Source organism: Syngnathus floridae, chromosome 20 (assembly GCF_059516105.1).
Source record: "Syngnathus floridae isolate MCC-2025c chromosome 20, RoL_Sflo_1.0, whole genome shotgun sequence".
Taxonomy (NCBI): Eukaryota; Metazoa; Chordata; class Actinopteri; order Syngnathiformes; family Syngnathidae; genus Syngnathus; species Syngnathus floridae.
Window position 1 is genome coordinate 5,833,688 of NC_142432.1, and position 21,729 is coordinate 5,855,416.

At 46.6% G+C, this 21,729-nt stretch overlaps 6 protein-coding genes across 9 annotated transcripts in view; 2 read left to right on the plus strand and 4 right to left on the minus strand.

Annotated features, from left to right (window-relative positions):
* The window catches only part of drosha (drosha ribonuclease III), a 98,009-nt gene extending 96,054 nt beyond the window's left edge, over positions 1 to 1,955 (minus strand). Inside the window, exons 1-3 of one of the 2 annotated variants that reach the window (XM_088364019.1) lie at positions 1,665 to 1,955; positions 926 to 1,185; positions 257 to 383 (exon numbers count right to left, since the gene is read on the minus strand). In XM_088364019.1, coding sequence (XP_088220145.1) covers positions 257 to 332 — 76 coding nt within the window. In that variant the 5' untranslated portion in view covers positions 333 to 383; positions 926 to 1,185; positions 1,665 to 1,955. Of the gene's footprint in view, positions 1 to 256; positions 384 to 925; positions 1,186 to 1,664 lie in introns of those variants that run through there. The other variant, XM_088364022.1, reaches the window with a different exon arrangement.
* LOC148380943 (cadherin-20-like) lies at positions 928 to 2,980 on the plus strand. The gene is made up of 2 exons (XM_088364030.1): positions 928 to 1,189; positions 1,615 to 2,980. Exons 1-2 carry the CDS (start codon positions 928 to 930, stop codon positions 2,118 to 2,120), a joined length of 768 nt encoding a protein of 255 aa, XP_088220156.1. The 3' UTR covers positions 2,121 to 2,980.
* A 278-nt stretch (positions 2,981 to 3,258) lies between these two features.
* Positions 3,259 to 8,137, minus strand: rnf152 (ring finger protein 152). 3 transcript variants are annotated; one of them, XM_088364027.1, is made up of 3 exons: positions 7,944 to 8,137; positions 5,460 to 7,452; positions 3,259 to 4,285 (listed from the first exon to the last, which is right to left on the minus strand). In XM_088364027.1, the coding sequence occupies exon 3, from the start codon at positions 4,130 to 4,132 to the stop codon at positions 3,527 to 3,529; it is 606 nt and encodes a 201-aa protein (XP_088220153.1). In that variant the 5' UTR covers positions 4,133 to 4,285; positions 5,460 to 7,452; positions 7,944 to 8,137; the 3' UTR covers positions 3,259 to 3,526. The 3 variants fall into 3 exon arrangements, with proteins under 3 accessions (XP_088220153.1, XP_088220152.1, XP_088220154.1); XM_088364026.1 differs by lacking the exon at positions 5,460 to 7,452 and having other exon boundaries at positions 7,944 to 8,136; XM_088364028.1 differs by lacking the exons at positions 5,460 to 7,452; positions 7,944 to 8,137 and having other exon boundaries at positions 3,259 to 4,126; positions 4,177 to 4,281.
* Positions 8,138 to 11,156: 3,019 nt separating this feature from the next.
* Positions 11,157 to 13,813, minus strand: LOC148380945 (uncharacterized). The gene is made up of 5 exons (XM_088363957.1): positions 13,649 to 13,813; positions 13,299 to 13,583; positions 11,538 to 13,223; positions 11,377 to 11,460; positions 11,157 to 11,311 (listed from the first exon to the last, which is right to left on the minus strand). Exons 1-5 carry the CDS (start codon positions 13,683 to 13,685, stop codon positions 11,283 to 11,285), a joined length of 2,121 nt encoding a protein of 706 aa, XP_088220083.1. The 5' UTR covers positions 13,686 to 13,813; the 3' UTR covers positions 11,157 to 11,282.
* An 897-nt stretch (positions 13,814 to 14,710) lies between these two features.
* LOC148380946 (aurora kinase B-like) lies at positions 14,711 to 18,198 on the plus strand. The gene is made up of 9 exons (XM_088363958.1): positions 14,711 to 14,842; positions 15,372 to 15,410; positions 15,654 to 15,729; positions 15,809 to 15,854; positions 16,268 to 16,456; positions 16,630 to 16,768; positions 17,287 to 17,435; positions 17,515 to 17,689; positions 17,863 to 18,198. The coding sequence occupies exons 1-9, from the start codon at positions 14,837 to 14,839 to the stop codon at positions 18,034 to 18,036; spliced, it is 993 nt and encodes a 330-aa protein (XP_088220084.1). The 5' UTR covers positions 14,711 to 14,836; the 3' UTR covers positions 18,037 to 18,198.
* Positions 18,199 to 18,687: 489 nt separating this feature from the next.
* buc (bucky ball) lies at positions 18,688 to 21,720 on the minus strand. Its single transcript, XM_088364175.1, has 6 exons — positions 21,426 to 21,720; positions 21,092 to 21,244; positions 19,547 to 20,893; positions 19,375 to 19,470; positions 19,130 to 19,234; positions 18,688 to 19,021 (listed from the first exon to the last, which is right to left on the minus strand). Exons 1-6 carry the CDS (start codon positions 21,430 to 21,432, stop codon positions 19,008 to 19,010), a joined length of 1,722 nt encoding a protein of 573 aa, XP_088220301.1. The 5' UTR covers positions 21,433 to 21,720; the 3' UTR covers positions 18,688 to 19,007.
* Positions 21,721 to 21,729: the final 9 nt, after the last annotated feature.

Below are 21,729 nucleotides of genomic sequence, written 5' to 3' on the forward strand. Positions count from 1 at the left end.
AAGTTATGGTTTCAAATCAGTGTGGGGTTTGAAACATTCGTAACAATTGTGCTCATGTTGTGCTGGTGGTATTCTGTGTGTCTGTCAGATAATCCTTCGAAGCTGTCTAGCGTGGCCGTGTCCATTCGCGTGCAGGACGTCAACGACAACGCGCCCACGCTTAGCGACTCCCTTGAGGCCTTCGTGTGTGACGGTGCCAAGGCGGGACAGGTAATGCGTGTCAACTGAAGTCAAACCCGTGCGAGTTTTACGTCACCTGGTGATGATCTTCGCCTTCGTAGTTGATCCAGGCTGTGACGGCCGTGGATCCTGACGAGCCTCCCAGCGGACATCACTTCTCCTACGCATTAGCGCCACACGCCGCCAACAATCCCAACTTCACCCTGAGGGACAACCAAGGTTAATATGACATACACCCAAAAATTAGATTGGAAGAAGTATAGAACGTTTGCCAAGTAAATATTGGTAAAAATGTCACAAATATTAAGGGAAGTTAGTCAAATGATAAATGCATTATAACTACCGTATTTTCCACACTATAAGGCGCACCTAAAAACCTCCAATTTTCTCAAACGCCGACAGTGCGCCTTATAATTAGGTGCACCTTCTATATGGACCAATATTGAGCCACTACAGCAGGCGTGTCCAAAGTCCAGCCCGCGTGCCAAATGTATATGTGTATATATATATATATATATATATATATATATATATATATATATATATATATATATATATATATATATGGACAATTTTAAAATAGGCCATTCATTGAAGGTGCGCCTTATAATCCAGTGCGCCTTATATATGGACAAAGTTTTAAAATGGGCCATTCATTGAAGGTGCGCCTTATAATCCAGTGCGCCTTGTAGTGCGGAAAATACGGTAATAATAACTAATGTGTGAAACAAAATTAAACCCCTACTTATGTCTTCAGACAACACGGCATGGATCCTAACACGTCGTGGTGGCTGGTCCCAGCGCGAGCAGAGCATCTTCTACCTTCCCATCGTGGTGACGGACGGCGAGGCACCGATAAAGACCAGCACCTCCACATTGAGCGTGCGCGTTTGCGCCTGTGACCACGACGGAAACATCATGACCTGTAACCCCGAAGCTTATAGCCTGCCCGCCAGCCTTAGCAGGGCCGCGCTCATTGCCATCCTTGCCGCCATCTTCGTGCTCCTGGGTAAGTGACACATCATAAGACTCTTGATTAATTAACTTTAATTCACTCACTCAGTCACTAACTGAAATATCTAGTTTAAAGATGGCCTAACTAACTAGCCAAGACATTGACACACTAACTAAATTGAAAATCTAAAACAAAGTAACCAATCAGCTAACGAATTACTAGCCAACGAGCTAACACTTTAGCCACAATTTAAATAGCTAAAACAAAACTACAAAACGAGATTAAACAAAGTTGTGACTGAAATTTAAGGTCTACCTGATAAACTACTTGGCAGACTAGTGAGTTTGCCATCTAAAAAACGAAAAAGATAGCTAAAAAAAACAACGCATTAAAATACATTAAGCTATCTTATTAGCTTACACCCGAGCTTCCGTGCTAATTGTGCTAACACCGCTCTTTTTGTGTCTGTGTTTTATCAGTGATGATTCTACTGATGTTGTCACTACGGACACACCGCAAGAAACCGTACCTGAGCGACGACGAGGAGAACGTGCACGAGAACATCGTTCGCTACGACGACGAGGGCGGCGGCGAGGAGGACACGGAAGCCTTTGACATCGCCGCCATGTGGAACCCGCGGGAAGTGCAACCACACGCTTGCGAGGCGCGGCAGGACATGTTTCCGGAAATCCAGAGTTTGTCTCGCTACGTTCCGATGGCTCGCGCCGATGCCGGCGGCGTTCACGGCTACGTGTTGTCCAAGCTTGTGGAGGCCGACGTGGACCCGTGTGCGCCGCCCTACGACTCCCTGCAGACGTACGCCTATGAGGGCGAGGGGTCAATAGCGGAGTCGCTCAGCTCTCTTCAGTCGGGTGCATCCGGTGGAGACCATGACTACGATTACCTCAACGACTGGGGACCGCGCTTCAAGAAGCTGGCCGAGATGTATGGCGTGCTAGACGCTAACACTTCCCCCATGTGGTAGTCGGGAAAGAACACAAAACATCACATTTATTGAATTACGCCTAGACGAGCCTGGTCTTCTTCACCCTGCGGTGGCTTCTCGACAACATCTACGAGTCGCTCATATGGTGGCCTTCCAGAACCGGACCGCCTTAACGGGCCTGGTTCAGTGGGTTTACAAGGCGTGTGAACAAAATGTCACAAAACTAGAAAATTTCCAGTAGAAGAATGCCGGCTCATCAAAGCACATAGACAGAAAAAAATAAAAGAAGGTTGAAGAAGTCCCATCAGACAAATGGATCACTGCCACAAGCTGAAGTTGTTGGTCTACATATGTATATTGGAGGGTAACTCATTTTAGGAAGTTACAATGTTACGTTTCGAGGAGCTGGCCAAGATGTATGGCGTTCTGGACAAAGAATCGTTCATGAGGTTGGACTGAATCCCGACGGGCCCTTCACTGGCTTGCATGTCAGAATATCTGGAGTAAACTTCTAAGCACACGAACGAAAGAGGACCACAACAGAAGAATGAATGATTCTCAGCAGACAGACGTCGCAGCCCGCCTCATCAGGTCCGGAGCAAAAATATATAATTTTCTATTTATATTGGGGCTAACTTATTTGAGGACCAAAAGCAGCTGCTCACTGAAAAGAAAAGTGGTCAAGAGGCTGCCCGCCGTCCGCATTAAGTGCCAAATGTACAAAAAAAAAAACATTTTGGATTTTAAAAACAAAAGAGCACCAAAAAAGAGAAAGAAAAACTGTAAGGGTAATTTTGAATCTTTTTACTTGAACATGTGGGGTTGCTCATGCTACGCTAAAGTAGTATGCGAATGCCGATACTTTTTTGTATTCTTGCTAATAAAATGCTTAAAAGCTACTTTGGTGTCGTGATTGTACGAGTAGTGCTTTTTATCATCTCAGGAGCCTCGGACGTCAACTTTGGTCAGCGGCTCCATTTCAGCATCACCCGAGGAGTCTCCAGAGCTCCATCAAGGGAGGAAGGGAGGCAGGAAATGGGTTCACATGCGTCCTGTTTTTTGTGGGACGTTTTGGCAACGGCTCCAAAATGTCTCAGAGCAGCGTGTCACTTAAAATGGACGCCGTTCAAAAATAGCATGAAGGCATTAGTGGACACCAACAAAGAAAGACGTCCCGTTTGGTCTTCTAACACCGCAACTTTATTGACAACACGGTGGACAAGTCACACGGAGGCGTTGTCCTTTCCCACTCATTTGGGAGTCCAAGTCCCAATCCACTTGAACTAATCAATCACAAACTAACGACCAATCAGACGAGCCTGAGCCTAGAATAACCAAAGGGTCAACGGAAAGTCCGGATGAGGTCATGAGAGCGTTTGTTCGGGAATGTTTCATCTCCGAGGGAGAGGGTTGTTTGGCGGGTCAAAGGTGAGCCCGGCAGAAGTTCATCCGCAGGAGATGACGGTGAAGCGCTTGGAGATGCACGACATGTTGTGCAGCACGATGGCGAGCAGAAAGAGCAGCACGCACGCCACCAGCACCACCGTGCACACGCCCGACCAGGCTGAGCCCTTGGCCGCCGGCACGCCAACCCGCCGCTCCCCTTCCCCCTCGTCCAGCTCCAAAAGTGCCCCCAGGGGGCGCTCCTCGGGCACGCTCACCACCGCCACGCCCTTCTGCCCGCTGCCCGGCAGGAAACGGCACGCCAGCAGGTCAGGCGCATGTTCTTCAGGGCCGGCTAGCGGCAGCACGTAGCAGCCGCTGCCGGGCAGGTGGATGAAGACGGGCGTGCGCTCGGAGATACGCGGGATGGCCACCGCGGCCGCCGCCTCGGGGTCGTCGGGCAGGTGCGCCACGGACAGGCCGGGCGGCAGCTTAGTCACGCCACGGCACCACGGGCAGCGGAGCTCCTTGTGGCTGCCGCGCATCTGCGACAGGCACACCGAGCAGCACGTGTGGCGGCAGTCCAGCAGCTTGGGCCGCCGCCGCGGGCTGAAGTAGTTGAAGCAGATCTGGCATTCCAGCAAGGAATCTTGGGAAAGAGTCTCCATGAGTCCATACAATCCCTCGATGATTGCTTCTGATATCAATTCACCCCAAAGGGGGCTTCGGAAAACGTCCTTGTCTTGAATCGACGCTCCGCCGACAAGTTGGATGGCGTCGCGGCGACGTCACGGTCTGCTGGCGGCGACATGCTCGTCCATCTGCGACAAAAAGATACACCGCGTGAGCACATTCAAATTAAGACCTCGACGATAGGATAAGAGAAAACCCCAAATCCGGTTTAAAACTTGATTCCATTAGGGGTTAGGGCTCCTGTCTTGAAACCCTACCCCATCCATGAGCGTGACCATCACTCGTTTGCTTTGCGAGGGGAGGTCAGTGCGGCCGCTGAGAGTTGGTCCAAAAGTGCCGACTCACGAGTTGGTGGCGAGTGAGCGTGAAAAATGCTGAGTCAGCAATCTGCCCGCTTCAATGGCCGTGAAAATCATTTCAAGAGAAACAATCAGAGACAGATATTTGCAGGGGGAAAAAAATGGGGGGGTCACTCTCCCTCCCTCTCTCTATCTTGTCCTCTTTTTTAATTTTTCTCAAAGGGAGGGATTGGTGGTAAAGAAGTGTGAAGTGTGCTGACTTGTTTCTTTTCAGCCATCCTTTCATGAATCTGGGGGACTCAAATACATGAAAGGACAACTAAACCAAACTAAACTTTTACATTTCAAAATATTCCTTACAAGTATAACTCCTGAAATAAATTTCCAAGCGTCAACTTTTAGCCCAGGAGAAATACGTTGGAACGCAGGTGATTGATGTGGGAGTCGGTGTGGCATAACCATGACAACCGTCAATGGAAACGTTGGCCTCTAGGGGCGCTGTTAAGCATCAGGCAAGCAAACAGTGATGTCATTTGATTTACGACTTCAACCTAGTTTGTATGTCCTATTTAAAACACACATACATGCACGTGCTACTAGACAAGATCGTAAATAAATAAACAAATCAAATAAAAACTGTAATGTTATATATAAATATATATATATAATATAAACATGTATAAAAATATACATAAAACATTAGTTTTTTATTTATTTAGTTATTTTCTCTATTTATTTTTGTCCCCAGTCTGAGTAAGAATAATTTCACCAGAGGCTGGTCATGACGTCATTGTGTGCAGGTGGCACACACACACACACACACACGCAAACACACACACATATATTCCCTCAGGGTATCCACATACAATCAGCCAAAGGAAAAGTGCACGAGCTAAAAATAACCACCATGGCTGGCAGCATACGCACGCACACACACACACACACACACACACACACACACACACACACACTGTCCAAAGGCTGCGAGGAAGCAGCAAAATACCTGCAAGAAGTGAGGGCAGCTCGTTAAATGTGAGCACCCCCAGCTAAAAATGTCAGGCAAATGTCACGCTAACTCTTCCCGGCGCTTGCCGTGACGAACGCATGTTCCTGTTAGCACGCATGTCCACGGCAAACGGCGGCAGGGGCGAGGAGCTCTGACAGGAGGCGCCGCATGCCCTCAAAGATAACAAGGAGCAAAGAAGAATAGCGCAACAATGAAGGTCAATCATTCATGAAAATGAGGCTGATAAACATTAATTGCTTTATTTTACGATGTCGCGTTTGCCAAGTGCATGCGGCTGCTCCATCGGGGTCGCGAGCACACATTTATTCTTGTTTCGGGATGATGGTGGGACTCGCTCTGTGCAGCCTGTGCAACAGGAGAAGACGGCCTTTTGAAGGTCACACCATCAAAACGTGTTCGTGTGACGTAAAATCACCTCGTGATTTGAAATCCAGACGATCGCTCTCATGTGGAGATTACACGGAGACGAGATATTTCATACCGATGTCAGGAGGAAAAGACGACAAAAGGTCGACACGTTTGATGGACTGCTGGTCCCGATAATGGACAGGCACAAATCCATCACGGTAAACATGGGATCATCAAGATGTCACTTCAAAAGGGTGCAAAGCCATCAGTGAAGATTTATTGGCGCAATCGACTCCGCAGATATGTTCACAGAAAGCAGATAAGAAAGAGCGGACCTTGGTTGAACTTGGATCTTCATCAGGTGCAAAGAGAAATTCATTTGAAAAAAGATGGCCAGAGCGTTTATCATCGGTGGGGTCGCGGCATCCCGGCTGACTTAAGGTCAAGTCTTTGTTGGACACGGATTTTTAAGAACCCGCAGGAAGAACATGCTAACTGCGCACAGGAAGTTTGGAGACTTGAGCAACATCAAGGGGCAGTTTTGGTAGCACTCAGCCGCTTCCTCACACGCATGCACGTCTTCATCGTCTGGCTGATTGCTTTTCCTGCAGCGCCATCCCGCCAATTAAAAGACTGAATGATTCCGTGCCAGCGCAGTCGGGAGGCGGGCAGCCCGCGGGCTTTCGATCTCATTAGCGGCGTCATTCTGTCCCGCGGCGGCGGGGCGGCGAGTCTTTTAATAACATTTTCTCTTGCCATGCGCCGGCAAACCAGGTGTGAACTCCGAAGTAGGTCTACGTCACAATCTGATTTGTTCAAAAAGCGAAGAGAGGCGCAGCTGACTTGCAACCTGTTTGCTTTCTTGACCTTTTTTTGGATTTGGTGCTGTCACGCAGCAGAAGCAACAGCAGCCCGTCATCAGCTGCTTTCTTCCTGACATCAACATACGTGCGGGAAGACGGCACGCCGAAAAAAATGTTTTCTATTTTTGCATTCCTTCTGCTCCCCATCTGGCAGGTCGCGGCCCTTCTCCTCATTAGTCAAGGTCAATGATGGTCAGAAAAAGAATCGCCGCTGGCTCCATCTGCTTCAGGGGCATGACGAGAAGGAGGGAGGATAGGCAGGGCCCGATTCAGATCTCAATCGGCTTCGTTATCTTGATTGTGTTCTGAGTGACACTGAAGCTTGCAGATCAGCTGACGCACTCAAAAAAAATCAATCGCCGTCTCGCCCCGATGCAACATAAAGCATTGAAAGGTCGCAGGCATCCTGCTGTGGCGATTATAACAGCTCCAGTCCATGATCCAAAACTACCTTGTAGCGTATTAGCTTGCTGGTTTTTCTATAATCATCAAGCAAAAATCTCCTTGGGGGAGGTCATGACATTCTAGCAGTAACCAGGGCTCCCCCTGGAGATGCATTGGTCCCCCTCGGAGCCCTTTGGCCACTTCTGATTGCCTTGCTTGAGATTAGCAAAAGGAAAACAACAAACTCAGGAATGTTTGGCATGTTCTCGCTGACTCACAAACATCTCATTTGGCACTCACGCACACACACCGAGTCCGAGTTGTCGTCAAGAAGCAAAGAGCTGCCAGGGACGTTGTGTTAAACCGCCGTAATCCTGCAGGCAATTACACAGCAAGATTAAGTCGAGACTTCCTCAAAGTGGGAGAACATCCAGCTTGTTATTTCAAGAGAAAGACTTTGTGGGTGCAGGAGGGGGGTGGGGGTGGGGGTTCCCCTCCAAACTCGTCCTGACGTGACCTCCCGTGATTCATTCCAGCTGATAAGAGCTGGGTTAAAAAATAAATAAATAAAAATATCAATCTCCTTGTGAGGGCTGATGACTTTAACTTTGTCGGATTGTCTCACAGTGCTGGACAATGGAGACGTGCACGCGCGGCACGCGCTATTCATAAGCGCACCGCACAAAGCAAATTTTTGCATGAACGTGAACACACCATTTGCTCCAGACACAATAGCCCAGGACGAAAACAAAAACCCACATGCGCTCACGCCCCCAGGCTAAGAAATAAATCGTGACAGTAGATCGGAACAAAAATCAAAAGGACACAAATGTTGATGATGAGGCGCAAAGAGGAAGCGACTCACCTCGTGCGGCAATGCGAGCGAGCGTGCGTGGGCTTGCGCGTTTGTGGTCCTCGCCGTCGTGTGAACGCGAAGGAAGGCAACAAAACAAGACGAGAGGAACATGAGCAAGGCGCAGAGCAGGCGGGCGCCTCTCGTCAGGCGGAAACGCCCTCCCTGCCCGCCTGCCTCCGGCGCGCACGCGCACTCGAGCACGCGCAGGTTGGGCAAGGTTAAGGGTTGAGAGGGCGGGGCTGTGGCGAGAGCGACCGAAGATCATGAGGTTGCATAAGTGTACACACCCACTGATAAGTGTGGCTGTGCTCAGAAAAGAACCAACACCTGCTCCATAGGTCTCGTAGGCCTTTTTGCCAAGGTCTTGCTGTCTTGCAAAAGTTGCCCACTCAGTTCCTTGCTGGTTATTTATCTTCACCATGCAAACAAAACTTGATTCGTCATTTGTCTGCTATGAAACATTTCTGCTGCTTGTTGACTTTGCTGCTAATCAGTCAAGTTATTGATCAACAAAGCGAGGAAAACGACGACTCAAGGTTGCGTCCCGTGTTTATTTATCCGCCGGCGATGGCGATGAATGACAATTAAGATAATGACGCCCGGGATCAATGACATTCAGCGATGCGTGCCGCTACGCTAATTACTTACGACTTTAAAACTTTAAAGTGGTGCTAATGCTATGCTAATTAGCTGCAACTTGGGTGAGATGAATGCTTTTGTCAAGTAATTAGAGGCTAATTCTGTACGGTGAACTCTTGCTTGTTTATTTTAAAATTATTGGAGGGGGGGTTAGCAGTTAGCATGGCACTCCATGGACGAACGTGTTCGTCTTTCCCACGAGTGTTCCCAGAATGCTTTGCTGCTGTGTCACATTCACACACTCAAGAGGTTACATGCTTCATTAGAAAGCTTCAAACTAGTTTCGTTTTTCCCCACCGTCTCCACACTCATCCCGAAAATGACGTCTAGCACGCACAGCAAGAAGTGAGTCGATTCCCGAATCTGAACGGAGGGCTCGCTCGCTTTGACTCTCGTTACCATGACTACAGCTTTGCAATTTCAGCCGTTCCATATGGAGCACGACGGAGCCTTTCCGTCCAAGCGCAATCAAAATCTCCCTCTGCGTCTGGAAGGTGACCTCGGCGCAAACTTGTATAATCGGATTCGCCGTGACGGGAGATCGAGTTTATTCGGGTTGCCGAAGGTCCTCTCCGGCCGGGAGATGGACGCCCGGGAGCGAGCAGAATCACTTTACCGGGCTGAGATGGAGATTCCGTAAGCGGGTTAACCTTCGCATGAGCGCCGCGTTGCCAATATCATCTTGGTGGTGGCAATACTTTGAAGCTTATGACGGCCAGAAAGGCCAAGAAGCGCCTCTGCTCAAAATCATTCAAACCAAATAAAGGAGAAGGTCTCTGCACCAACGTGATGTTCCAGTTTCAAAATTAGCCCTGAAGGTCAAGAACACATTTGGACAATTTTTTGGATGTCGTCGGCCTGCACATGTGCCGCTCGGTCAGCGCTAAGCAACAAATCGCTAAGCACTTGGCTCTTCCTGCCGCGCTAATTAATTCTCTCATCTTCTCTCTGTGGGTGATGAATGATTGCCGGCTAATTTGCTTTTCACTTTGGACATTTTGGAGCTCGGCTCAGGGGTGGACCGTGGTGGTGCGGTGGGGAGGTCGTATGAACGTGTCGCAAATGAAGAAGAAATTGAATTTTCTCGCCAGGCATCTCGTTTCCTCTCCTGACCTTGACATCTGTTCCTGCTTTCTATATTTATTTTCTTTCATCTTTATATCTTCCTTCATGTCACTCCATCTTTTTCTTTCTTAATTTGTTCCTCCCTCCACATTTTCTTCCTTTTGTCCTTCCCACCTTCATTACTTCCTTCCTTGAGTTCTTTTTTCTTTCCTACTGCATTTCTTTCCTTGCATTCATATTTCCTGCCCTCCTTCCTCCCTTTCTTCCCTCCATCATTTCTCTTTTAAATAAGTTAACACACACACCTTGACATTTCTGTGTGTGTGTTTTTATTCCCCCAATCTAGTTTGTGCAGCATCCGCAGGTCTAATGACCTTTTTATGAGCCGCATGGTCTCCTCCGGGCTGCATGGCCTTCAACAATTGCTAAAGTGTGACGTTAAGCGTGCACACGGCAGCGTCAGCGGGGCCTCCCGAATACAGCCGGCATGCTGGGAGGAGGGATTAGAGTGGGCAAAAAAAAAAAAAAAAAAAAGAATATCATATCAGCTGAGTGCAGGCGGCAGATCAACTTGTTTGACTTTAGCAGTGCCTTCATGCTCGTGAGTGTGCACATAATCCCAAACCGGGATATTTAATCATCGGAGTGACCTAAGGGTGCATACAAAGGTTTTCAAGTCATCTGTCCAAAAGAGAGACATCCAACACAAGCTACATTTTGCTATTGACTCGCCCCGCAGCCAAGAAAGCAATTCCTCAATAGCCCCACACGATTTATTCAAAGCGACCACCGCAGCAAAACAGGACTAATCGCCTGATTCAACACGGCGTGAACTCTAATGCTTTAAATTCAACACGTGTCATTATTTATTCAACACGTTTTGCTGCCCTGCAGCCTGACATTGCACATTAGCAGCCAATCATGGAGTTCACAGTCGCCTGCGCGGCTCAATCAAATCACGAGGCGGATACGCGGTACTCCGACATTCATTTGAAAATGGGCATTTTATGATGGCGGATCAATACAAATACAAAAATACAGTTTTTAGTCCGGAATGCACGTAAACACCAACGCTAGCATGACATTAGCATTAGGCTACAATGCAAACAGAACATTTAGGGGGTAAAAGCAGCTCAATGCTAACTTTAGCCACTTTAGCATTTAAATGCTTTTTAGTCCCCAAACTAAAAATATTAGCATGTAAGCTAGGTTAGCACGGTGTTAAAGTAAACAGGGGCAAACAAGCCTACTTTTCCACTATTATTTTTTTCCACCAGAAAGACTTATTTCAGTCTTTCCTTTCAATAGCCCTCCTTACAAAAAAAAAATATTTTAGACTTCTCTTGCAGCGAATTCACGGTCGCCCTGCCTGGCAGTATTGTGCTTTGCTGCCCTCTACCTGTGCCCACGTGTTACTGCTCAAATGTTTTTTCAGAGTGCATCAGAAGTCTTAAGTTATTGCAGAAATATATTTTTATTGTGCCAACAAATGTAAAAGCCAAAAAGAAAAACAATGACTCCAAATAATGTGTTTATTTAGTGGTTAATAAATAGTAAATTTTGTGACCGTCTATATAAATAAGTGCAAATAATTTAAGTGTACAAAACATCTAAAAGTGACTTTGATTGGTGCTCTTGTGCAACTCAGCATCGTGTGTCTTTTCTTGGACTTCCTGCAGAAAGAAAATAATATTAAATATTTGAAAAATTTGACTTAGAGAAAGAACAAGGGATGCACCTTGTGAATGTGACGTCTTGTGCTTGTTCAAGTGCGGTGATCTCGTGCCGTCAGGATTGGCCGGGGCCGTTTTCCATGACTTCTCTGGTGGATCAAAGATTGCACATTCAGTTTGGATTTAGGAAAACCTGTTCAACTGGAGTCCAGTTGCCTCGGCCCACCTGTTTGCCACCCATGTGTCCAGTGAAGCTGCTCGGCGTGCGCTGGGAAATTCTCGTCCAGCTCCCGAATGGCGTTGCCGTGGGGACAGTGGCGCAATCGCTCCCCGGCCTCGAGTTGGCGGCGCTGCGCTTCGTCGAGCGTGCAGTTCTTCTCCCAGTTCAGCTTGGAGCCCAGTGGCCTCTTGCGCCTGCCGAGGCGGCTCTCGAGGCCCGCGTGACACGAGCCGTCCGACGAGTCGCCTTCCGTGTCTCGCGTACGCCGCGTGTCGGGTACGGAACCTTTCCTCGGAAACCTCTTGCCGGTGTGAGACTTGCAGGTGTCACAGGTGGACGTCGGGGCCTGGTTGCGCTGCTGGAAGGGGACGGCCTTTCTTTTGAGGCCTAGACCGGGCTTGGCCAAGCATCTGCTGCAAAATCGTTCACTCGTCAGATTAAAGATGTTCTCGTTGAAGGTTCTGGTGATGCAACACTCATGGTCCGAGAGGCTCTGTCGACCAATCTTGCCTTTGGGCTTGTATCGCTCCTTGGGCTTGCGCACACAAGGTTGCTCCCTGTACTCCAGCTCCAGTTTCCTCCTCCGAGTGGGAACCTCTAAGGTGGTCCGGTTCACAGCTTGGTTCTGCTTTTTGGGAGCGGGCGGCATTCTGCTATAAACTTTTGCTTTGTCAAAATCTGCCAGCCAGCTGCTGGAGGGAAGATAGGTGGGTAAGGACTCAAATGAGGTGTTCTGGTGCTCCTGGAAGTTTGGTTCTTGTCCAAGTTGTGGGTTCTCTTCCTGTTGAGGACTTCCCAAATCAGGTGGAAGAGGAACTTCTGTTTCCTGTTTCTTCTCAGGAGATCCCTCCTCCATTATATAGCGCACCTCCATCTCAGAGGCCATCTCATCCTCCAGAGAGGGACCGGTTTCTCCTGCAGGAGCTTCATGTGGAGGCAATTCTTCAGCCGAGTGGCGCCTTCCATCGGATTCTTCCACGGGGGTCATCGAGTCCAAAGTGTCCTCCATTGACCACACTGGTTGATCCAGAACTTGAGATTGGATACTCTGTGAGGCCATCTGTAGATCTTTCTCAACAGGCATCTCCTGAAGAGCAGAGCCAGTGAAGGAATCTTGGTGCTCGTTGGACTCCTCCAACTTGAGAATCTTCTCACTGGGACCACCAACTAAGAGGATGTCGGGACAAGCTTGCGTGTTCTCCACAGAAACACCCGGCCCGTTGTCCGTGGGGAAGCCATGGGAGACCTCTGCCGTCTCGTGGGAGTGAAGAAGTTGGAGTCCGGTGCAGCACTCAATGGTCAGCTCCTCCGTCTGGATGATGAAGCTTCCGTTGGGAGGGGCTCCCACTTCCAGAGCATCACTCTGCACCTCCAAAGTTGGTTGACTGGCAGATCTGCTCGGCGTATTCGCACCATTGCAGTCTTTGAGGACCTCAGGGCTGCCAGAACCTGGATTCCCGCTTCTAAGCACACCGGCGAGCGGTTCCGTTTGGACCTCAGTGGTGGTGACTTTTCTAGCCGGCGTGCTGTGCTGGTAGCGGTATCGTCGGGCGTGGTAGGCCATGGTCTGCTGGTAAGGGTTTAGCATGCGCCTGTAGTCGGTCAGGTGGAGGTGCGTTCGGGGCATGACGAAAGCGGGGGGCTCAATGTAAGGATTGGGCTGGTAGTGTGGAATCATCGGCATCCCGTAACCTGGAATAGAGCGCAAACATATGTTCAGAAATGACTCACAAGTCCTACCATCAAGTTGAAGTGCCACGAACCGACCTAAAGGTGGGCAGCCGTAGTAGGGGTTGTATCCGAGCGGCAGGGCCACGGCCAGCGGCCACTGAAGCCCCTGCATGGGCATGTACGGCTGCGAGGGCTGAAAGAAGAACATAGGCTTGTGGTTCTGCTGCTGCTCAGGACGACTTTCCCCTGGAGCCTCGCGGGCCCGTGTGGCTCCGGGAGGAGCTCCCGGTGGAGGTCCGAGTGGAGGTCCGGGTGGTAGGTTTGCATCGCAAGTACCCAAACCGTGGGAAGGGGGCGCGTGAGAAGAGTCAGCCTCCATTGCTGGTGAGACAGACGACGAGAGAATGACGCCATGTTGCAGGAGTACGTGAGGTGAGCTCACTTACCTGTAGGTTCTGCAGGACAAAGCAACTCAGCTCGCATTGTGGCGGTTAGACCGAAAGTGAGGCTGCGCACTCCTGATAATGCTTTTGGTATGGCACTGATTGGTCAGGGCGTGGCTGCAGGTGATGAGCGGCCATTTTGATTGATGATGTCCCGCAGCTGAACATGCAGGCACTTGAGGTACCAATGTTTTGGATTATAGTTTGTTCAGGATTAATCTGGTTACCCAATGCACATTCATTTGGAGTTTCTCTTGATTTGATTTACCATACTACAGTAGAGTCTTAATTTGAATTAATACTCATTTTAATTAATTTAATTAAATTTAAAGTACAGTTTCAATCTTAAGTATATCAGTTTCTTTACAAATAAAACTATGCAAGAGAGAATCTAGAACCTCAAGCACGGTAAATCGATTTAATTGAACTGAAACGGCCACGGAAACGGAACGTGATTGGGAAAGCGCTTCTTCAAGTGTGCATTTGGCCTCAACTACTGAAGCAGCACAACTTCTGCCCAACTCGAAAGTGACAGTTGACCAAAGTTTAATTATTTAATGATAATTTTGAAAATTTGGCTGAAAGATTCCCTACGTGCTACACGCCATGATGTTTGCATTAATTTTTGTTTCTACTTCTTTCTTCTTCTTCTCTGTTTTTGGCAGTTTACTACCTGATCTATGAGGCATTACCGCCATCTACTGGTTATGACGAGAGATCCGCCAGTCACACACTAAAGTAGTAGATTGGGGTCAAACGTTTTGTACTTTTAAAAACAAAATCGTACTTAAAAAAATAAAACTTGAATCTGAAAATAAAGGTGCTGAACTTAATACTTGAAAAATAAAACAATGCATTAAAAATAAAAATATTTGAAAGTTTTTTCGAGTTGAAAATAATTTTGCTTCGCCTTGGTCATTTTTTTTTTTAATTAAAATATTTCTTAAATCTCCTTAAATAAAGCATCTTAAATATTTTTTGCACTATCAAAAATGGGTATTTATGTTTTTTTGTTTTTTTTTTGTAAATTCATAACGTCTCGGTGTATGTCTCCTGGCCAATGGAAACTCTCGATGTGCAACCCGCTGGCCAACCAGCTTAGCCCGTCTTGCCATTTTGAAAAAGTTGGCGGCAGTAGTCGTCCAGAGGAAGAGTTAAGCCACACTACAAAACTGCCAATTTTACACAAAGATGCAGGTAACATGTATTATTTTCGTATCTTAATTGTAAAACAATACAGTGCTTTTACTAATTCCGCGTTATTACAGTTTCACCTAGTTCATACAGTGTTTAGCTATCGACGCTAGGTTAGCTACTCTCGGTTGAACAAATGAGCCTAAATCAACTATTTATATCGTGTGCAAAATACATTGAAAGAAATTACATATACTGCTCAGCACATGTATGACCTAAATCTGGTTTCGTCATTGTTGTTTTTTTTTATTACATACATGTTGTCGATGATAATAACATCGTTTGCGGCCTAGTCGTTATTTACAACTGTTCCGAAAGTCTGTCCTGTGTTGATGATAATCCTTTGAAAAGCATTTAAATGTGTATAATGAAGCCTTCACTTGTATGTTACTAGATGACTGACAATATATTACGAACAATTCATGTTAAACTGTCTTAAAAAGATGTCGCTTTGTGTCAATCTGTAATTTTGGTTGCTAACCAATTGCATTAAAATCTTAAGAACGTTTGAGTAACATGTATTTCTCTATAGAATAAAGAAAACAGCGAGCCAAGGACTTTCCAGCAACTGGTAAGATGAAAACATGTGAACTAACACATTTTACAATTGCAAATTATTGTCATCAAAAGTCACCATTTATGGTACCCAAGAAGATGGTGTAAATTAAATCCACACAGGTGTATATTTATTTACTGTGACATATATATTTTTTCTTTGTCCTGCAAACAAAATGTCCGTACAGAAATGTGATTCTACTTGGAGCATCTTGAGTCAAGATGATAATTAATTTCTGCTTTTTACGTGTTTGATTAGAGCTCGAGCCTCCTGGCTGGCCCACAACGTGTTCCGGTTAAACCGCGACGAGCCACAGACAAAAATGTTGTTATGGGTAATGTGAGCCCCCTTTAAAAAATCAATTGTAAATATTATTGCAATTACTTTACTAATAAGGTGTAAATCAATTTCAGAACCCGTAAGACAATATGTTGGTTCATCCTCCAGTTTGGTTCCGAAGTAAGTACACAGTAATCCCCTTTTTCACAGAATTTTGTGGATGCTCTTCTGTTAAAATTCATTCATAATAAGTTTTGAATTTATTTTTAAAGTAGTTTGGTTTGAATTATTGCAGATTTTTAATGCTGAATTTTTTTTAGAGGTCAGAGTAAAGTTTCCTGGTTTGGTAGGGTTAAAATAGTTTAGTCATCAGTAAATCTGAGGTTATATTCTTCCATGAGAAAAAAATGAAGCTTCATGGCAGAGGTTTGCTTTCACCTTTTTTGTAACTGAATTGTTCACATTATTTGTTTGAGGTGCAGCCCTTAGTGTTAGCTATTTTTGTTGTTGTTGTTGTTGTTTTCTTACCAATCCACTCATGGAGCCCCCCCCCCCCTTTTATTTTTATTATTATTTTTTATTTATACAAACAGGCAGATCAGTATTGATGACTTTGACATCGGTCGACCACTGGGGAAGGGCAAATTTGGCAATGTGTACCTCGCCAAGATAAAGAAGCTGGAAAGCATTGTGGCTCTCAAAGTGATGTTCAAGTCCCAGATGGAGAAGGAGGGTGTGGAGCACCAACTCAGAAGGGAGATCGAGATCCAGGCTCACCTCAAGTAAGTGTCTTCTCCTGAATTTGATTTTGTCACATTGACTAAACGCTACAGTCAAATACAATCCCTTTGGATCTGTTAAAGGCTTTTTTACCAAAATCTATATTTTATGATAGGCATGCGGTGGAAATACCACTGTATTGATCAATATTTGTGTTTTTTTTTTCTCCCCTCAGGCATCCCAACATCCTTCGCTTTTACAACTATTTCCATGATCGTAAGAGGGTGTTTTTGGTGCTGGAGTACGCGCCACGTGGCGAGTTATACAAGGAGCTCCAGAGATTAGGACGCTTTGACGATCAGCGCACCGCCACTGTAAGCAATTGTGCTATGAATCGAGCCACGATCATTTGGTCAGTGGCGATGGTGTCACTCTGAATGATCGTCTCATGTTTGCAGGATTTCCATGTATATATATTTTTTTATAATTCGGTTTTATTTCATTTGGACTTTTTAAACTTCAGTTGGTTTTAAGTCATTTTTAGAGTAGGTGTGTTGGGTTTGATTACTTGAGTGTAGTTTCAGATTAGTTTTGATTTAAAGGTGTAGTTATGGTATAGTTTTGGGTGGTTTTATTAACACAAATTGTGGCTTCTGTTATCTTTTTCAAACACACTCGATCTTTAATGATTTTTTTTTTAAATAAAGGTATTTGAGAAGATCCATTTCTCAATTTTCTCCCCACATACCACTGACGGACAAATAGGTCGTCTTAAAATTTGTATCTTATTATATTTATGTGCTCTATGGGACCAGGAAAACTTAAATTAACCATATTTCTTTTTTTTCACAAGTGGTTAAAGTTCTGGAGACATTTCTGTTTGCATTTTCAGTTTATGGAAGAGATCTCCGATGCACTGCTGTACTGTCACTCAAAGAAAGTGATCCATCGTGACATCAAACCAGAGAATCTCCTTCTTGGCTATCGTGGAGAGCTGAAAATGGCTGATTTTGGTTGGTCAGTTCATGCGCCTTCCCTCAGGTATGCAAAAGCTAACAAATTGTCAAAAGTTTTGAAGCCGCAATCGCAAACTTCATGTACCGTATCGACATTTGTGCAGGCGGCGCACAATGTGCGGGACGCTGGATTACCTTCCTCCCGAGATGATCGAAGGCCGCACCCATAGTGAGAAAGTGGACCTGTGGTGCATCGGGATCCTCTGTTATGAGTGTCTTGTGGGGAATCCTCCCTTTGAAACGGCTTCTCATGCTGATACGTACAAAAGAATCACCAAGGTGGGTCATGAACAATCAGCCTTTTGATTAAATACCTTTTTACGGCAAAGTTGCAGCCTCAGTCATTCATAAGAGAAGATCGAGAATTTGTCTTGACATTAATTGGTGGAGCCAGATTTAGAATCCACCGTAGGCTCATGAACCATCCCGAATCCTTTTCTATTCTTGTCCAGGTGGATCTAAAGTACCCAAGCATCATTTCAGAAGGTGCACGCGACCTGATCGGCAAGCTGCTTCGCCACTGCCCGTCCGATCGTCTACCGCTACAGCGCGTCATTGATCACCCGTGGGTCCGTGAAAACTCTCGGCGGATCTTACCCCCAGTTTGTCCTACCAAAACCTCATGAGCCCAATCGCAAGCTTCCTTTATGTTTGTGATGGGTGTATATTCTCTGTCCTGCATTTTTTTTTTTTTTTTTAGTAAATGTCCTGCTATTATCTTGTATTTTGTACAGAGTGGTGTTTTGATTTACGGGTGCATATCAATAAATGAGTATTGTGGAAATGTTCATTTATGTATTCATTAGTTAAATTCAGTGATGTGCGGTGAGGTACATGACTGGCGAGCAACTTGTCTTCGGTTTTAAGATGATTATAAAAATTCTGCGATTTTGGTTCATGATGATACAAAACTACTGAAATTAAAAGGAAAATGACTTTATAATAAAAAACGATTAATAAAGGTGCTGAACTTAAAACTTGGAAAATAAAACAATGTATACAAAATAAAAATATTTGAAAGTTTTTTTCGATTTGAAAATAGTTTTGCTTCACCGTGGCCATTTTTTTTTTAAAATTAAATATTTTTTAAATAAAAGCACCTTAAATCTCTTTAGGTGCTCAGCACTGTCAAAAATGCCATATTTCGTTAGTGAATGATTCTAACTCATTCACTGCCAGCTTTGTTAAAATGAACATTTGATGTCGTCAATAGCGGCGAGTGAGCCAAATGGATCAAATGAAAATATCAGCGTGTCGGTAATAAATAGAAGAGCAAGTGGCAAATGACATTTTATTAAACCGTCCCCGAACAGGAATAAGATCAACACAATCTTTTCAGGGCACCTGCCTCTGAGCTGCACAAGCATACAAGGCACAAATTAAATGACATCAATTTCGTGATTCTTCTTGACAAAAAAAAAAGTTTTTTTGTGCATTGCCATTTACACCTAAATGTTTTATTGGGCTGTCCAACAAACAGTGCACATAGATGCAACACAAACTTATATAGAAATGTTTTAATTCTTCTTGGCTCAAACAAGAGGCTTGCCATTTACACCCGGTGCCCTACAAATATTTTTTAAACATCCTCCTAGATTCATCGAGGGGAACCTGCAGAGGGAGGAGAAACGTCATGTGACTCATAACACACATGCCAAGGATGGTAATTTACAGTTAAAAAAAAACATTGGGCACATGAGGAGGGGAAACCAAACGAACCTTTATCCCAGGGCAAGGACGGCAGTTCTTTATAGTTGTCGTCATTGCTGTCGTCGTCACGTCGGGGTCTTGGAGGTGTCATGGCCGCCCTCGGCATGCTCAACTCTGTCAATCAAACGCCGATTGGTGAGATGGCTCCATGTTGATTCTTTGCTAGCGTGAAGCCGAACCAAAGCCCCGCCGGGTTTGGAACGCTGCCCGCTCACCAAGTTTGCCGCCATGTTTTCAAAGGTCAAGTTACTGACCTTGTCGCTGCAGAGCGGACGTAGGCCATCTTCTGGGAATGGCTCCGCTGCCGACATTCCTCTTGCTGGGCTCGGAAGCGCCGTGCTGGCCTCTCTCTGCAAATGACCACTGACTTTGATCATCACGTTTGCGTTCAGCTACACTCAAATCATACAGCGACAGGTGACGGACCCTGGTAAGTTCTGAACTGCAGCTCTCGGCCGCCGGGTCTGTTGTCATAACCCTGGGCGGTTGACTCCATGGGGTCTTTGTAGTGACTCCATTTGTTCCAGAACCTGACAGGCTGCTTCTGGGGGTCCAAGTGAGACTTGCCGGGAGGAGGATAATTTCTGGGCGGTGCTCGCGATGGCTCGCAGCCTCTTTTGCAGCCATCATCCTCGTCGGAGGTGGCGGCTTCATCCCGATACACCTTGGTGGTGTGGACTTTGCTGCGAGGTCCACCCTTGGGTAGACTTGCACCGCAGCAGTTGCACTTGAGCCTCTTGTTGGTCTTGTTGGGAAGCCACACGTGCGCCGCGGGAACTTCTTCTGACGCCCGCTCGGCCGCCGCTACGTTTGTCATCCTCCTTCCCGAGTAGGCTCGCCGGGGGTAGAGATCTACATCCTCGAGGTCTGTGGAAAACATCTCATCCCGAGAGGAGAGCTCGTCCAGGGATGGGCTGAGAACGCTTACGCGCTCGTGGCCGGAGGGGCGGTGGTTCTGGTAGTAGAGGGAGGACGAGGACGAAAAGCGTGATGCTGCTCCCGTACTGAAAACGCCCTGTAAGGGCAGCTGGAGAATCTTGTAATCGGTCTCGATATCGCTCAAAACTTTGTCGAAACTCTCTTCACCGTCGGGCTTCTCGGACGAGGGAGACAGAGAAGGAGACGGGTCAGCATCGGATTTGAGAGGGCTGCAAACGGATGCAACAAACTCTGACTGGATATTTTCCGCGTCGGACTTATTGTGAGCGAGGAAAGGCTCAGACGTGGTTGAATTCTCGGGATGTGGACCGTCCTCATGAAAGGAAGAGCTGTCAAGAGGGGAGGGCACTTCCAGCCCCCCGGGCCAGTACGCCTGAGGGGAGGAGGCATCCAAGCTCATGTGGCTGGTTTCGCCGCCATACACGGCTGTGGTGGAGTCACTGAACGCCACCGCTTGAGACTCTGAACGGGCCGGCATCACCTGGGTCAGAAGGTGAGCGACGCACTGCTCTTCACCTTTCTTCTCCTCCAGCGGAAAGGACGTTCCGGAGGAGTGCGACGCCATCCCCGAGTCCAGCTCTATCTTCTCCAGGAACTCCACCAGCTTGTTGATGGAGCCGCAGGGTTCGGTCTGGACCTCGGAGTTGGCCGTCTGCCGCTGGCCGTGAGCCTGCTGATGCGGCGGGCGTGAGCCGTCGTCATTCCAGGTGGGCGGGTAAAAGCGAGGCTCAAACATGCGGCGGTAATCCATCGGATGCAACGGGGGGTGAGGGACAACGAGGCCCGGGTACGGCATGTACTGAGGACTCATGTAGGGGCGGCCAAAATGAAAACCTGGATTTTAATACAGAACATGACCTTCATTAGAAATACACAGGGTGTCCGTCAAGTCACTTTACAATCCTGAAATTTATTACAAATGGAAATGAAATGATAAACGCAGATCTATATTATTCACCTGCAAACGCTTCACGGTAGACCAGAAATCCACCACGCCACGTTATCTGAACATTTACTTCTGAAATTTCATACCTGCTTGGAGACCATAGTGGCTGTAGGGGTTCTGCATTGGCCACTGCTGATACAGGTAGTAAGGTTGGGATGGAGGTTGCACGTAGAAAAAAGGTCTGGAGTGCTGAATTGTCTGCTGCTCGTTACCACAGGATTGTGATTGCCTGCCTTCATCTGCAAAGAAATCACATTTCTTAACTCCGCCGATCCCGTGACGCCACGGTCTTAATTGCTTTCAAATGCGCAATGGTGCAAATGGAAAAGTGCCAAGCCAGGAGAAAAGTCATTTTTCAGCTCATGGGCCAAAGAGACTAAATAATAAAACCACCTCTGCATTAAATCGCGTGTCAATTACCTTCCATGTCTGCAGTATTTTCTTTAACACTTGGTCGGCCCTTCTTAAATAAAAGCACGACGGCCAGCGAACAAATTCCAACCACAAACTCTCTTTTCGTGTCCGAATCGTTCGACAACTCGCTAATACGTTGTCGTCAATTGAGTGAAGGCGAAGGCTTGTACGAGTAGGCCAATTATTAATTGCCCAATAACAAGCGGGAAGAAGAAGAAGGAGAAAAAAATGTTTGGGGTGTGAATAAATAAATAAATGAATAGATGGAAACGTTTTTTGTTCCACAAATGCGACAGTTAAAAGGTTTAAG

Excerpts from the sequence above, each read along its gene's own strand:
- LOC148380946 (XM_088363958.1), top strand. Across the intron at positions 15,411-15,653 it reads CAAGGACTTTCCAGCAACTG|AGCTCGAGCCTCCTGGCTGG; the intron begins GTAAGATGAAAA and ends GTGTTTGATTAG. Across the intron at positions 17,690-17,862 it reads CGTACAAAAGAATCACCAAG|GTGGATCTAAAGTACCCAAG; the intron begins GTGGGTCATGAA and ends ATTCTTGTCCAG.
- LOC148380943 (XM_088364030.1), top strand. The coding sequence starts at position 928 with ATGTCTTCAGACAACACGGCATGGATCCTAACACGTCGTGGTGGCTGG. Across the intron at positions 1,190-1,614 it reads CGCCATCTTCGTGCTCCTGG|TGATGATTCTACTGATGTTG; the intron begins GTAAGTGACACA and ends GTGTTTTATCAG.
- LOC148380945 (XM_088363957.1), bottom strand. The coding sequence starts at position 13,685 with ATGCGAGCTGAGTTGCTTTGTCCTGCAGAACCTACAG. Across the intron at positions 13,584-13,648 it reads TTGTCCTGCAGAACCTACAG|CAATGGAGGCTGACTCTTCT; the intron begins GTAAGTGAGCTC and ends CTGTCTCACCAG. Across the intron at positions 11,312-11,376 it reads CAAGACGTCACATTCACAAG|GAAGTCCAAGAAAAGACACA; the intron begins GTGCATCCCTTG and ends TTCTTTCTGCAG.
- buc (XM_088364175.1), bottom strand. Across the intron at positions 20,894-21,091 it reads CCACTATGGTCTCCAAGCAG|GTTTTCATTTTGGCCGCCCC; the intron begins GTATGAAATTTC and ends ATTAAAATCCAG. Across the intron at positions 19,235-19,374 it reads GTCCGCTCTGCAGCGACAAG|AGTTGAGCATGCCGAGGGCG; the intron begins GTCAGTAACTTG and ends TTTGATTGACAG.
- rnf152 (XM_088364028.1), bottom strand. The coding sequence starts at position 4,275 with ATGTCGCCGCCAGCAGACCGTGACGTCGCCGCGACGCCATCCAACTTG. Across the intron at positions 4,127-4,176 it reads TTTCCGAAGCCCCCTTTGGG|ACTCTTTCCCAAGATTCCTT; the intron begins GTGAATTGATAT and ends GGACTCATGGAG.